At 46.4% G+C, this 16330-nt stretch overlaps 1 protein-coding gene across 1 annotated transcript in view; it reads right to left on the bottom strand.

Moving 5' to 3' along the window:
- PLEKHM3 (pleckstrin homology domain containing M3) overlaps positions 1 to 15872 on the bottom strand; it is an 84102-nt gene extending 68230 nt beyond the window's left edge. Inside the window, exons 1-2 of the mRNA XM_035569251.2 lie at positions 15759 to 15872; positions 6182 to 6995 (exon numbers count right to left, since the gene is read on the bottom strand). Coding sequence (XP_035425144.1) covers positions 6182 to 6785 — 604 coding nt within the window. The 5' untranslated portion in view covers positions 6786 to 6995; positions 15759 to 15872. The remainder of the gene's footprint in view (positions 1 to 6181; positions 6996 to 15758) is intronic.
- Between the last annotated feature and the right edge of the window lie 458 nt (positions 15873 to 16330).

Genomic DNA, 16330 nt, shown 5'->3' with positions numbered 1-16330 from the left:
TTGCTTGTCTTTTGTTGAGTTACAGAAAGACTATCTCTCCCTGCCTTTCACAGAGGCACCCCCTCTCCCTCCTTCATCCCACTCTTTCCCTCAAGCCCCTGTGAATCAGCTCCACTGGCTCTTGCCCTAACTGAGACAAAATCAGCAGCCAACTTGATTAACATTCAAATGTCTCCTATAGCTTAGTTTAGGGCAGTAGATGCTGGCAGAGAAAGGCTGAATCCATGCACACACATCCCTCAGAGCCCTCTGCTCCTTTGTCACCTCCATGCACAGTGTGCTAGGTAATACCTTTCTTTTTGGAGAGTAAATGCTACGACCTCTCCATCCACCTTCCAAACAAAAACTGCATTTCTTTTCCTCCATACAGAGAGGCAGGGAGAGTAAATTGAGGAAGAGTTAAAGAAAAAAAAAAGGTGGAAATAATCACAGTAAATGGCCCATGTCTGAGCCATTTGGAGTTCCAATTTCAAGATAAGAGGGGGAAGAAGGCAGAAGGAAACAAAGAGAGACTCAGCAGCTGAGGACAGGGCAATATGCTCCTCAGCATCTCTCCTCTCCTTTGGGAACTCCCACCTCATTCCAGCTGGGCACTCTGCACCACGCACACACCTGCTGCTTTCCGTGTCTGGGAGCCTGAGAGGGAGCCCAAATGTTGTCTCAGCACATCCAGATTTATGTTCCTGAACAACTGACTGTACCTTGGGTCCCTGTTGGTAAGGTAGGACATGCCCTGCTCTGCACTACTGAAGCATTTCTGATTACAGCAACACCAAGTAGCTTGGAAAAGAGCAGAAGCGGAGATGCTCAGTTTCTGAGGGACTTGCCTTTTAGGTGGTACTCCTCTCTGGATTCTCTAATGCTTAGTAAGAGATGAGCACAAGTTACAGAGCTTTCGTCAGTGGTCCTCCTCTCAGATTCCCATAGTACTCAGCAGATGCCTTCGTGGCCTAAAACGCTCCCTCAGGTCACTGGGTTGCTGCACCACAAGCTCCATGGTTTTTAGAGATGGCACTGCCAGACATGTGGTCAGAGAGTACAACTGCAAAAACCTGTGGAAGTCACCTTAAATACCAAAACACTTTTCTCCAACAATTTCTCAATTCAAACAGTTTTAGCATGGCAGTCTCGGCCAGAGATATGAGCTAGGAAAGAGGCCTCCTGGGTCCTGCCACTGCAAGTGAAGTTGGCCAGCTCAGCTTACTTGTACTTTTTGTCTACCTCAATTTTGCACATTGTTTTCCACCCACTCTCCTGTAAGCCGCAGCATTTCTCCCCATCAGGAAGAAAATTCACTCTTTTCATCTTCCTTAGGCTTAGGGAAAGTAAAACGTGCTTTGAAAATGTTGAACTTGGCAACTTGTTAATTTTAGATTTGTGCATTTGCTGGTGGGGTTGGCTTAGCTGTTCAGCAAAATATGCTGAATGAAGTGCCTAAAGATATGAATAAAGAACCTAGACAAATTATTATTTATATCTTTCCTTTCAGGTGTGTTATTTTATGTTCTTTTAAACTATATGAAACTACTGAAGTCTACATGATCCCTACTGCCCAGCCATTCCATCCAAACCTTTTTGTTCCTCTGCAGCAAGTCAAACACTTGTGAAGTGCTTGCTAAGCAGACCACCAGGACCCTGTACCTACTGACACAGAGCCTGCGCTGGGAGGCAGTGGAGAAGGTGGTTGGATTCAGTTAAAGGGACAGAAAGGTGCAAGGCCAACCCCGAACATCTCTGGAAAGAAAAGAAGTATAATGTGCTGAAAGAGATGGTTACCTTCCACCAACTAGGAGATGCATAAAGCAGCAGCACTTGCAAAAGAAGTGAGAATATCAAATGAAGATGCATTTGCTGATCTTTGTATAAGTTCACTGAATTCAGCTTCAAAAAGAAGGAAGAAAGGGTATAAAGTGACTGACAAAGCTATGAAAACAGGGTCAGTTCACATTGGGAGAGTTAACTGACACTACTAAAGGAAAAGTCTTATATAGTGTAATAGCAACTAACCTGAAAATTCAGTTATGAAAGTCATCACAACATCACTGGAAGCAATCAGCACTGCCCCAGGAGATGAAACCTTTGTTCATTAGCTTTATGGAGTGCTGTAACTCCAGAGCAAGAGTCCGCATAGAACATAACCCTCCCAACCAGCATGGCCTCACAACCAAACTCATCGGTGCTGCTTGCTGTAATCCTCCTGCACTGTGAAGTTACTGACTGTACGTGAGCCCCTCCCATTGCCGCCCACTGCACTCCCTTCTCCATGCCTCTGCACCCTCGCATGGCCTCCCAGGCAGGGCAGGGGAGCCGGGCACGCTTCCCTCCACCGGACCCAGCTGCCCAGCCTAGCCCCCTCTGCCACCACCCTCTGCCAGCCCCCTGTGGCCCTTCCAGCTCGCAGGGTGCCCATGCCCAAGAGGCAATCAGGAGCAAGCCTGCAGGGAACAACTGCAGGACTCCCTGAGATAGCTGGCAGGGTTAAAGGGGAAGTATTATCTAGCAGATGAGATGAGGTGATCCAAATTACACTCCCGTGTGAACCTAGGCAAAGCACCTCACCTCTCTTTGTCCCTGCTCACCCTCCCTATCTTTACTGTGTGGTTTATTTAAGCTGTAACCTCCTGGGAGAAGGGGCTGTCTCTTGCTAGATGCACAGACAGTCCCTGGCACTTACGGACCCCAGTTCAGTGGAGGGCATCCAACTACATCCAACTGGCACCGGATTTTAAATAACAATTTTGCCTCCTCAAATCTTGAAAGGCTCCAAATCTCTGCAGTACAGCTATTTCTTGACTACCTTTTAATGCTGAAAATAGATTGGCCACAGGGGGCACCGGCTCTCCAACTGGCTTGTTACTTCTGGGATTATTTCCAAGTAGTTTGAGGCTTCCTGCTCTCCAGAGAGGAAGGTGCAGAAGCGTTGTTTCCGCACATCTGCCTCTCGGATGGCAGCACCATTATCTTCTGCACAATGCCACAGAGCTATAACGTTCTGCCATCCCAGCGGCAATTAGCAGCATATTGGTCTGCCCTGGCTGCGTGACTGCTACTTACCACTGACAAAAGATAGTGCTATAGGAGCGGTTTTGCAAAACCACAAATGGCAATTAGACTTCAGAAACCTCCCTGGTAGATCAGTGAGGAGCTAGGCTTTATGAGCTAGGCTTTAAGCAGAGGGGCAGTGTGAGGGCTCCGCAACTCCACAAGTCACACCTTCAACATTTCACACTGCTCAGGATCTCTGACCACTTTCACCTCTGCAGCAGCTCATTTACCTACCACAGCACCTCGCTGTTCCAGCTAACTGTCTTTGCAGCTCCTTCCTGAGGAAGTGAAAAGATGTGAAGAGAGGGAAAAAATGGTAAATCAGTCAGCAGAGAGAAACAAGTGAAATCCTGGCCCCAATCAGAGTAGACTTTGGCCTTGTTAGCCAGTTCTAGAGCAGTCACCTTTCTCTGACATGCCTATTTAGCCATGCCACAGTGCTGCAACCAACCCATAGATGCAGCATCCTGACAAAGCATACTGGCAAAATCAATGGGGCTGGCTGAGTACAGGCACAGCTGCCTGTTGGTGAAAGCTCTGCGGTTCCCCGAGCTCACAGGCATGACAGGCGCACTAAACAGCTACTCGGGAAAAATACTATAGCACCCACACTCTTAGGAGTGGTTGTGTTTGAATGAAAACATCCACATGACTGTCAAAGATAACTGCTCACACATTGTGTTTTAATGATCTAAGCCAGCTTTCGCAGGATACTACAGAAGCAGTATTCTCCCTTTGTTTGCCAGGCCACATGCCCAGAAACACAAAAGCCTGCCTTGAATTTGCTTACAACTTTCTTCTTTGCTAGCTCCACTTACTGCTTGACACTTCTCTGTAGCACAAACAGTGCTCATTTCTAGTATACTAGCTGTTTTGCCAGCAGGCCTTAGGAGATACAAACCCAAAAGGCACAGCTTCTTTTCAGAGCCTTTTCTTTCACAGCACATGGAAAGGATCCAGTTTCGTTTTATTTGTATTATGGAAAAGCAAGCAGCAGGAACAGATAAACTCATTGAAATAAATATACTATGAAGATAAAAAAATAATAATTGTGAAGAGCTAATCTATGCAGCAACTCGGCCAGCCTAGAAGGACTGGGAGACCTCTGCAGGCTCTAGAGCAAAGTCCTTTACCACAGTAAGGACTGAAAGGAGTGGCTGGAAGTTGTTCTCAGTACCTCTTATGCATTGGCTTAATCTGCATTAAAGCCCTGGAAAGGGATACCTCCACAGGCTGAGGCCATTATGACTCCTCCAACTACTGTGACAGCTTTTAGCCAACCTTAAAATACATTTTTGGTCTCCTGTGGAGAATAATTACCAGTCCTGGATACACATACCTGCAACACCTACTTTCTTGGTTTTGTTTTTCTGTTTTCAGCTCAACTAACAGTAGCAGCAAACTATGGCAAGCTCTCTAGTCAACAGGGAGGGGAGAAATACCACAGCTACCTTCTAAACCCTGCACAGCAGCTGAACAGAACTGGTCAAGGAAACAGACTAAAAGAGTTCATTTTCAGAGCACAGTTCTCCTTCCCCAAAGCAGGTACCACCACCCTCAAACCATCCCACGCAGAAAGGCTCTTGGAGGGCACATAGCAAGCACTGACAAATGCCTTGGACCGCTGCAAAAAACAGTGGAAAAGGGTGGGCTCAGCATCTTAGAGGTACTGAGTGCTGCTGGGCTATGGGAGGGTCCTGACAGAAGTTCTTCAGCCACTCTTACTAATCCCTTTCCTGCCCTTGCTCAGTTCACCTCCGAGATCCCAGAACTCTACCCTACTGGGTCTCCTGTACAAAAAAAGCCATTTTGAAGAGACCTATGCTGCTGACAGCTTTGAGCCCAGCAATGTGACTTGCACCTGTGTGTAAGGAGAAGGGGTGTAATTTGCTTCACCCTGGAAAGAGGTGTGATGCATCAGGGAACACATTCTGCATGCAGACCAGAGCCCCCACTCTACATGAAGCAAAATATCTCCCTAAACAAAAATAGCAGCAGGTATATATCCCTTGCACACCAAGAGCACCTACCTTTCTTTGGGTTACAGAAACTATGCCCCAACATAACACAATAATCGACAGCTTTGTGTGTGTATACATGTGTATTACATATACATTTATATTTTTATCTACAAACATATCCACAAACAACCATTTAAGCACCTGCTTTTCATGCCCCAAAACAGCTGACTTACCTGGAAAACCTAACCTAAAAGTCTCCTTTTAACCCTAAGCAGCCTACCTGTTCATTTCACAACCTTTCACAACCCCTTTGACTTTAGAAATTCCTTTGTTAAGCCATGCCTTTATTTATATCATAAAACCTTTGTGACACTGTTTTTCCTTTCTGTGCCCAGTTCACTGCTGGTATCTATAAAACAAATCATAGAGACACAGACAGTGGTTCAGTGTTTCTGAAGCCCTGAGCACAACCTCTTCCAGTGTGCTGCTTGAGAAAGAGAAAGGAAAAACTGTAACTTGGTGAAACATCACTCCTTACGGCTCACTGGAGATGCCTGCCTCAATGTGACAACAAGACTTCCTGCACCCCATACAAAGCTGGCAGAGAAGCCTTAATATTGACAAGCACAAATAGCGTGCTTGAGTTTTTGTTAATTGTTTATGGACTGAATAGGCTGCATTTCTTAAAGAAACACAGCAGCGATCTCAGGCCTCACAGTAAAGCTTTGTATACCCTCTTTTTAATGGCCACTCATTAATTTCTTTATAAAAACTGACTTTGTTTGCATTTGCCATTCTCCCAATTGTTTTAGCATTTAAAGTTTTTTTAGTATAGGAAAATCAGGTAAGAAAACTATTGTAAATGCAAACAAATTATTTCTTCCTCAGTCATAATAAATGAAGTAGCAGCAAAAAGTAAAACAAGCTTAGTTTTTCAAACCATCAAAGGAACAGAAGTCAAGATTGTTTTAAAAAATGATAATTAACCAGGCAAACAGCTAGAACTGTATCAAAGATATGAGAGCCATGCTAATTTCTATCATTTTAAGAGCTAGCTCATAGGGTTTTTTTTTGTTTAGTTGTTTTTAAACGAGCAACTTCTCTTTCAAGATAAATATTAAATACAAATAGAAAAGCCTTCACATCAACAGAAACAATAAAGCATCCGTACAAACCTGTGTTTCCTTGGATGTCCTCTCCCTTGGTTAATGCCAGGTAAGAGAGCAGAGCGCAGTTATTGTCCTGACCAGGCAGAGGTGGCTGCTGCAGAGAGGTGCCCGTGAAGACCATTCCCCAGTTCACATGGCTGATATCAGAGCGCGACCTGTTGTGCCCTGGCTTGAACTTGGAGGATTCCTCACTCTGCACCAGGATGTCGTTCACTGAGCGAGGCCTGTCTCTCCTCCGCTGGCAGATACTGAAGATGTTAAAAGCTGCTGTCTCCCCTTCCCCTGCCCAAGCAAGGCTGTCAGCAGCTGTTCCCCTCTGCACCAAGCGCTGCTCTTTGGCAGGGAACGCTGTCTGAGCTTTGGTTTCCAACAGGCCATTTTTGCAGTGATCCCAGATCAGGTTACTTTTGGCTAAGGAGGTGACGTTCCTCAGATTCCTGCTTTCTGTTATCTGATCAAATACCTCATGCCCAACCAGCTCAGGAACCTCCTGCACACCATACACCTCAGAGGGCTGAACGATCTTTTCGAGCTTAGTATCAAAACTATTGAAAAAGTCTTCAGTCACTTCCAAGGCAGGGCTAATGTCATCAACTTCAAGAGCCTCCATATCCTGGGCTGCCAGGAGGGCCAAGGGAAAGAGCTGCTTCACGCCTGACCTTGGCACACTTAGAGATTAACAAAGACATGCACCAACCACAATCCTTGGTGGTGGAAAGGAACCAAACCAACCCTTGTCTTCAGATGCGAGACTTAACATCCACTGATCGAGTTGGCTATAGTCACTCTATGAAGTAACCTCATCGTGACAGCAGGTTACCTGTAAAGCAAAGCAAAGCATCATGTCAGTACAGGCCTTTTCCCAGATAAATGTGTTTAACTGCACCACTCTTTCCACAGTCACAGTGTTTTATGTCTTCTTCAACTGGAACATGCAGAGAGCAGGGTGGGGCACCAAATAAAGAGGATCCAAAGTGATACAAGTTACTGACCAAGCTGTAGAGATCTGCACTGGGAGGCAGTACTGACTAACACTGAAAATGCAGCCACCTAGGGAATGCTTAGCACAGGCTGCCATGAGGCTGCAAGAAAAAGCTGATAGAACAAGGGTAGCAAAATAAGGCAACAGATCTCGAATACTTTGCCGCCTCCTCCTAGATTGCTCGCACTCCTAATTTTAGGAGACTGGCATTAGTTTTGCAGCTGCTACTTTGCTACTTTTCTGCATAAACAGATTGATTTATTAGATATCACAATGCTAATAGGCTGCTCCAGAACAATGCATGAGTGCTGCACACTTCTCTCTAGAATATTGCTAGGAACTTGTGTGAAATAGTGTAGTGCACTAGGTCCCAGAAAGACAGTGCATCCTACGAGCAAAACAAAATACACCATAAGCCATACTGTCATAAATCTGTCCATCTTTACTTCCATGCAGCTGACTTGGCAAAACATAATAGAGAAGGGTTTTAAGGCTGGAACTATTGCAGAACTGTATCGACCCACCTGAGCTCACCCCAGGAAGGAAGGGAGGGTGGTTATTACACTCCCTGTGGTGCAATAAGGGGGTGTCTCATTGCCAATTTCTGTCTCACCAAGCCTGCTGCCTTTCAGCCTCTCCCTCTTGAAGCTCCATCCACAGTGCTGCCATGCCCAAGGGATGTGTTGGGTAGTAATGCTTAAACTGGGGAAACCAAATACACACACATTCTTGGCACCTGGGTGCCAGTGGGAGAACAGTTCTCATGGCTGCTAGAAGAAACTACATCACCTAGAGCCTCTGCAAGCAGTGCAGTCCACAGTCAAGGAGATCTATGTCCCAGTTTTGACCACATCAGCTGAAGTCCTAGAAGCAGCAAAGCTGCATTAGCTCAGAACTAGATTAATACACTCTTAACAGAATTAATTAGCCTGGACAGGACTGATAATTAGCAGCTCATTAGCTTGTGAATGATGCTGAAGTGCTACCAAAACCCATAAAGATTTACACCCAGCAGGAAAAAACATCTATTAAACAGCATCAAACATACATAATGCTTATTTTTAAGGTTTTTTTTTTCTTTTCTTTTCTTTTTTTTTTTTAAATCCAGAACAGTCTGTTTGCTTTGCCCTAACTTAAATTAGCAAAGTTGTTTAAATAGGCACTCCTTCCTAAAGCAGGCCAGAGTGAGGAAGGAGACCAGCACTCCCAAAAAGGAGGGGCTGCAGACTCCTGGAGCACAAAACTCAAAGCCCCTCCACAATCATCCGCTGGCTTCATCCCATCCCTGCTTCTCCTGTGGCCAGCCACAACATGCTCGTGTTTGAAAGTAGTAGCTTGCCCTCCTTCGAAATAGATCAGCAGTTCAGACCATGATCTCTTAAAACGCATTCCAAGTAAATTATTTAAAAAAACAATAAATAACCACATACACAACTCTGGAAGCTTGAAGGCTTTACACTGGGATCTTTCTCCCTTTATCTCTTTGCAAGGATTCACATCACTAGTCTCACAGCAAACCAGGATGAGGATCAGCTTCAACAAGCAGATGTAGAGTGAGACACTAATGGCAGAGCCAGAATTGCAATCAGAGCACTGAACAGAATGGATATGGAGTGGTTTCAAATCAGAACAGTACGGGAACAGACTCTTTGCAAAGCTGTGCAGCTGTGCCAGTCGATGGCAGCGGGAAATAAAGTCATCCTGGGCACATCTGCATTGTCAGCTTCATGCAGCACGATGTTCAGTCTCAAAGCTCATTCCTGCCAGCAACCCTTGAACAGCGTTCTGCTCCCTGGTGCCTTACAGCTCCAACAGGCTAAGGGACATGATGCGGTACAACCTATCCACTTATTCCACATCCTCCTATGGTATTTTGAAGTTGCAAAACCACAACAGGCATTCACTTGAACAAAACCAGCACCAACATAACCAGACGCCAACAGTGAAAGTTGTAGGCTGGCCCATACAAAGACACTGCTTCACTGGGGTTGTCACAGAACACAGCCTTGCTCCCACACAAGAGACTGGAGCAGCGATCACTCCAGAAGGGCTTGTGACATGCCACTGAAGCACTTCAGAAGAATTTCAGTGGCAGCAGATGCAGTGTTGCTCTGTTCATTATTTTAAATCATTAGGAAAGGAGGGAAGGGAAGGGGAGAAAATTGACACTTACATTTAACAGTTTGATCTGTAAATGCTGGAAGCCATGCTTCGTGTGGCTGCATGTTTCTCTGGATCCGGTGAGACTGGAGTTACCCAGGGTCACGCAGCCACGCGTGGTGCTGAAGAACTACAAACTGACCTCACTTCCGTTAAGATGCTGAATCACAAGGTCATGAGAAGATGACAGGCCCCTGCATTATACGGTTCACAAAAGCCAACGCTAACGACTTCTAACTTGGTCTGTTTGCCCTGCTCAATAAACACAAGAAATGTAACTTCAGTGGAGGCAGGCTGATCCCTTTCTACACCACCAAGAACCTTCTTAGGTCAAGGAAAGAGTTGTGCCAAGTGTGCAGCCATTCCCCCTAGTACTGCGATTCTGCAAGCTTCCATAAACACAATTTGGCATTTTCTGACAGTGACACTCAACAAAAATTTCCTTCAGACTTTTGCAGGGATTTGGTGCCAAATGAAAGCAACCTTTGATATGCCAGTAAACAGCTCCATCAGAATCTCCTCCAGGAGGGAAAGCAGTGGAAATCACTCCCTTCATGTGAACAACAAAAAAGGAAAACAGTAGGCTAGGATGAACTCCTGTAAAATTATTATCAAATGTATTGCGTGATGGATTGTTTTTTGGAAACACATGACATTTTCCAAAGACGTTCAGCCTAAGGTAGTGAATATGAGGAAGAGGGATGTATCAGCCCAGACTATTAAAGACTGCTAAAGCTACAGGCAAGCATAAGCAAGGCTTTGTTATGGGAAGCAGAAACCTAATAGCTCATCCAGACCCCTGGGAACTAGTCTGACTGAAAATAGGCGAAGGAACATGGTGAACTGTTCTTAGCAAAAACTGCTCAGAACATGGGGCTTGCAGCAGCTGAAAAACATGCTTTTCTACACATCTGGTGCAGGTACAGCTTTTGTTCATGAATGCGTAGCAGTCAGATAATTAAGGGTCACTTACAACATGAGTAAAACCTTTACTATCATGAGTGTGTAATGACCACGTTACTCACATGGCTGAGGTAAACAGCAATGATTGCTGGTCATGCCACACGAGATGCAGAAGCTCAGTTTAGTTAAGATTACACAAAACCTAGAGAAGCCACAAAGGCTAACCTAGCTGACTGAGCAATCTGATGAGAGGACAATCATGGCACACAAACACCTAGGAAGGTACACTGGAAGAGATCACTTAACTTCCCGATGGGCTTTTACCAGGGAGAATAGCCAGGCACCACACCACAATATAAAAAGCATGGAAGAGGCAAGAGCAGAAAGCAATCTTGTGGGCAACACATACTACCCCAACAGGCACTAGCCGTGTACCCCCATCTCACACATTATGGTCAGTAGTGTCTTTAACGACACAGTTCTTGCACTTGTTAAATAGGCACAGGAAACAGGCCCAAATTCAGCCTTCTGCTAAAGGAGAGGTAAACAAAACACAGTCCCTTATCCTTTCCAGAACACCAGTGCCATGACACGGGTCTCTCCAAATTAACCACTACACAAGCGGTTAATGTCAGATAAATCTGGAAACAGGGAAGCAGAGGGGGAGAGCAAGAAGGAGAAGTCACAAAACTCGATAAGAAACCAGTCATGTTGGTTTTAGTGCTCACAAGACCCCTTCTTCAGAGAACAGATGATAGAGATGTATAAAACAATGAATCATACACAACTGATAAATAGGGGCTTTCCCTTCTTTCTTGTACATGGAGAGAGAACTAGAAAGGAACAATCGATATACACAGGTAATGTGTTCAGGAAGAAATGCATAAACAAGAGGAGCTCCCAGCCAGCCAAAAGATAGCAAAACATGAGCAATATTGTTAGAAGTTCCCAAGTTTCACTGATTCCCAATGATTCTTAGGGTCAAATTTCTGGCAGTCAATGGGGCATTTTGAGAATTCTCTCTGAAGACCACAAGAGGAGATCCACAAGTTACCTGTATGTGAACCTGTATATATCTTTCCAGCATCCCCCTGCTGTAACTAGACTGCACATGATGTTTTATTTATTTACAGTATAGCAAGGCCTACTCAGCAAACATTCTCAATCTTTTTCTGACCAGGAGCTTGTTTAAAGGTCTCCCTCCCAGCCAGGAGCCCTCTTTCCCTCAGTTGTCCAGGAACCATAATGTTGTAGCTATTGTGGCTGAAACCTCAGCATTCAACATCCCCAGTCATACCCACTGCACTGCATGCCATCCATACATAAACAAAACAGACCTGGTTCAAAATGCTTATACACGTAGTGATTACAAATCACGTGTTTACACTGGCTACTTCTGTGAGTAGTGATTAAAAGCCACACTCCTGCCTGCCTCTCATACACAATTTGGAGGTGCAACCAATAACAAGAAACTTCACAAGGAACGATTGTAGGGAGTATCAGCTGGGACGCTGTCCATGTGCAAACCAGCACAATTTCTTGTACCATGGCTGTATTTTGTCCCCTGGCTGTATTTTGTTCCCCCAGCACAAGGTCAGCCTTCTCCCCAGTCCTTTCAAAACCCTAGGTAACCTACCGCTATGTATACTGAGCGAGCAACACGGGACACAAGCTTGTTAGATTCATCATATAAATATCTGAATGAAATTTATGTTGCCTCACAAAGAGGAGATGAAGATTTTTTTTTCATATGGAACAGAGAATCAGAGTTTCAAAGAGATAGCCATATGATAGTCAATGGTTGGTTCAACATGGCCTGAAGAATTATCTTTAGATCACATTTTTAAAACACCTTTTGAAAAGCCTCTTCCACCAATATTCAAGTGAGAAATTAACTGCTTAAAATTTTCACACGATCCTAGTTTTATAGTGGCTCATGAAGGTACTTTCTGACTAATATTCCTGCATGAGTCACTGGCAATATTCAGGAAAAGCTTACAAAAACTGAAGAAAAAGGCTTTCTGGTCAGGAATGCTTGGCCACAGGGCCAGGTGCCAGAGGAGAGAACTATGAATGTAATCAGAACCATTTCTGTGTTTCAAACCCACCTGTTTGCTACAGCCTCCCTGCCTTTAAGGATGAAATTGACTGCCAACATTTATCAGTGACGAACAGCTCCCACATCCTGTGTGCTAGACCCACAAAGAAGTGAAGAGCAGGAACAGCTGCTCTTCTTGGTGCCTCATCTCAGTCAAGCTAAAGGACAGCAGTGATATCGTCCACAAAAAAAAAAAAAGAAGGACAAGATGAAGAAAGAGGTGAAACCAGGGAGGAATCAGAATGGCATATCCTGTGAGGAGAAGCAGACCTTTAACAAGCATATGTGTGCCTCACTCCATGAAAGCACACATTTCCCCAGCTACTGATCTGCCCCATTGCTTTAACAAGGAAGCTCCCCAGGCATCCTCACCCTGCATGGCAAACTAACACATCACAGCTATAAACACCTCGTCCAGTGATGAGCACATTAATGAATAATAAGCAGTGCTTATAGTACACATTACTTTTAATTTTAACTGCACTTTGGAAACAGTAATTAAAATTCAAACGACTGTAAGCTGAGGAGTGCAGAACAGCCTGCTGCACCACAACAAAGTGGATCTGGAAGGAGAAGAGGACTGGACACTGGAGGAAGATGGACCACAGAAAGCTTGTCTTTCCCAGAGGCAACCTGCTGTACAGCCCTCCCAAGATCCTCATCACCGACTCCTTTTCCTTACAGCCATCTGACACACACCTCTCCAGGCTGGGGAAGGATTTCAGGCCCAGGGAAACAAAGGGTCTCCTGAGACCCAGCCCCACCCCTACAGACCAAGGGGCAAACACTTGAAACCCACACTTCAGGCACAGGAACAACGTGAATGAAGCAGTGCAGTGATTTGCCCTTAGGCACAAATGTGTGGTCTTAAACATACCTGTAGTCATAAATAACCCAAAAGAGGGTAAAAGATTTCTGTGCTCAGGTTCATTTGCTTTTGTGCATACAGATTTGTTTAAAATTATATAACTTTCACTTTACATGCTGCCCTTGACTACAAGAACTCCTGCCTGTTCCAGGCACCACAAGGACAATAAAACAGGACTGGCTGTGACCTCCTGAGCTCAGCACAAAGAGTGCAGAGGAAGTCAGGGAGCAGGGTATCTGAGAGGCATGACACAAACCTCCTCCAGTACAAGAAGAAATGTGACTGAATTGCACATTGCCACCATGACGCACCAGCTTGTCTCCTTCTAGGAAGTCAGAGAAATTTGGATATAACAAGTGACGGAAAACGTTTTTAATAAACATTTCTGGTTAATGCAACTGAAATTATAATTATCTCCCTGTTCCATATTTTCTAGAACTACGCTGAAAAGGAGAGCCAGCATTTAAAAGCTTGTCTTTTTCTTTACTTAACAGAGATCAGAAATGAAGACATTTTCAGTTTGTCCCCATGAGTTCTCAACAGAAATGAAAGGCATATTTCGCTACTCATTTACAGACTGCTGGAAATCAGGCTGCTGAGCTTTCAGCTGTTGTGTTCTGCCTGACATGCTTCCCCTGATGCCCAGAGGTGGCTGCATTTAAGTAATGAAGGACGTACATAAGGGGGGGCTGCCACATAAAGACATTTATCTCATAAGTAGGACTCATGGACAATAAGAAGCTTTGGGACTTTTATAGATGAAGCACTAGCTGGTATAAATAGTAATGCAATAACTGAATCTGCTGCCATCTATGCCAGCCTACACAATTAATTTTTAGTCAGCACTGCAGGGTAGTTTTTTTGAGGCACGCCAAGCAGGAAGCAACGATCAGGCTCCAGTTGTGCCAGCACAGCCCAGTGCACCCCCATCACTGGGAACAACAGCTGCCATTGCACCAGAGGCCAGGAGGGCAAGAAAGAAGACCTCCCACAAGAACATGGGAGACATTTCTTCTCTGGGATTACAGCAATCCCAGAAGAAAATACAGACTTGAATTTCAAATTTGTTCATCACATGGCTTTCTGAGTAACCCTGATCTGCAACTGCAACCAACTCCTCTTTCTCACCGTGGTACCCAAAGAGTTTGGCTGGGACACTGCAAGCCTTTCCACAGTGAGACCCTGGATTCCCCATAACTATCAGTGGTTGAATGCTGACATTGATGGAACTACACGTTTAATAACAAACTCATCCTGAACCTCAAACTAAGCCCTCTTCTTGTCTTTCAAACGGCCAGGGCCACAGTGGTTTGGCACATTCATTATCAGGGAAAAGGGGCAAGGGAAGGAAAGGAAGCAATGTTCCAAATAATGCTAAATTCAGCAGACTACCACAGCAACCCAAACCCCCAGGTCCTGGCAGCCCTGCCACAACTGCTAAACCCTGAAGGCTGGTTCAGCTACACAAGCTGCTATAGAGTCATTTGACTCCTCCAGCACAAACATTTGGTGTTTTCTAAAATGACCTATAAGTTTATTACAAATGATCTTTGCAGAAGCCCAGTAGAAACCTCAGAACATCTGATTAAATTGAAATATTAACAACACAACTGCAGTCTGATATGGTTCTGCGGGTATGATGCACCTAGCTGCTGTAGACTGATTAGATTTTTCATTCCACTACACAGTGCCATGTTTCACATTTTAGATTTCTGACATTTTAGTTTCAAATTTAATCCTTTATTTTTTTTTTCCATATGGGACATACAAACTATGAAAGCAGTAAGAAGGTAACTCCTGTTACTTAAAGTGTATGGATCAGTACGTATCAGTCCTATCAAGATTCAGATGCTTTCTTATTCTTACATACAGTGACTTCTTGTAGTCACTCAGTGGGATGACGCAGTGCCTAAAATTAGACTTGGCCCTAAATCCTCGTAGGATCAAAGCTGTAAGTACATATTTGCAGAGCAGAAAACAGATCAGGCACAAGCCACGATTCTTTGTGCTAACCTAATCTCGACTTCCTTCCCTTCCTGGCAATGCCACTGACCCCAGTGTTCACGTTGCTCCTCCAGCTGGCACGCACACCCATGCAGCCGATGCTCTCCTGTCGGGCCTCTTTAACTCCAGCAGGTTTAATGCCACCGACTTCGCTCGCCTGCTTGCTCCGTAAGAGAAGCAATTTCGCTGCAGTGCAAGGCCACTACGGCATTATGTCACTCTGTGCTATTAAAACAGAGAGCGATGCCTGCGCGCTGTGCACGCACGCACACACGCCCTGGATGTGACTGTACCGACCGGGAGCGGCCGAAATTCCCGCGGAGAGCTGCGGAAAGGTGCGAGGCCGGGGCCTGCCCCGCGCAGGGGCGGGGGCCGGCCCGGGGCAGAAGCCCGCAGGCGGAGCCGCGAGCCTAGCGCTGACCCGGCCGCGCTCGGGCCTCGCCCCGCTCCGGGCGGCCCGGGGGAGCCCGACCCGGCGGGACGCGGAGGCGCTCCCGGCGGGCTCGCAGAGCGCTCCAGCCCCGCGGCGCGCCCGGCCGCCCGGGGGGGGGTGGGGCGCGGGATTTACCTGGCGGCCCGTGCTCCGAGGAAGGGGCTCCCCGCTCCCCGCACCTCGCCCCCGGCCCGGCCCGAGCCGAGCGGAGCGGAGCCGCCGGCGCGCAGGCACGGCACGGCCCGGCCCGGCCCGGCCCCTCCTCGGCGGGGCCGCGTCCTGCCGCAAAGCCGGCCCGGCCGCCGCGGGAAACGGCGCCGCGGCACCAAGGTTCCCCCCGCCGGGGGCCGCCCGTGTCCCCCCCGCGGGGAGAGGCGGCCCGGGGCCGGGACCCCCGGGCAAGGGGCCCGAGGCCGGACGCCAAGCGCAGCGTCGCCCCTGGCGGGGTAAAGCGGCCGGGCTGACCTCGGCAGGGAAGGGAACGCCGCACGCCAAGGGGGTTTGCAAAACCGCCGAGGGCACGAAGGCTTACCCGGGAGTGAGGTGAAACAGCATCGCCACAGGGCAGCAAAAAGATCCCCGGTGCAACCTGTTACCAAAGAAAACAAAAAGTTGCAGGACAATTGCGAATTGTTTATTCCATTGGAATGTAGCGTTGGACCCCGCCCAAAGATAGGGGTTGTGCAAAAATAACCTCCAGGCCAGAC

The sequence above is a fragment of the Cygnus atratus genome, chromosome 6 (genome assembly GCF_013377495.2).
Source record: "Cygnus atratus isolate AKBS03 ecotype Queensland, Australia chromosome 6, CAtr_DNAZoo_HiC_assembly, whole genome shotgun sequence".
Lineage (NCBI taxonomy): Eukaryota > Metazoa > Chordata > Aves > Anseriformes > Anatidae > Cygnus > Cygnus atratus.
Note: the sequence above shows the minus strand (reverse complement) of the source record. Positions and strands in the feature narration are given on the sequence as shown.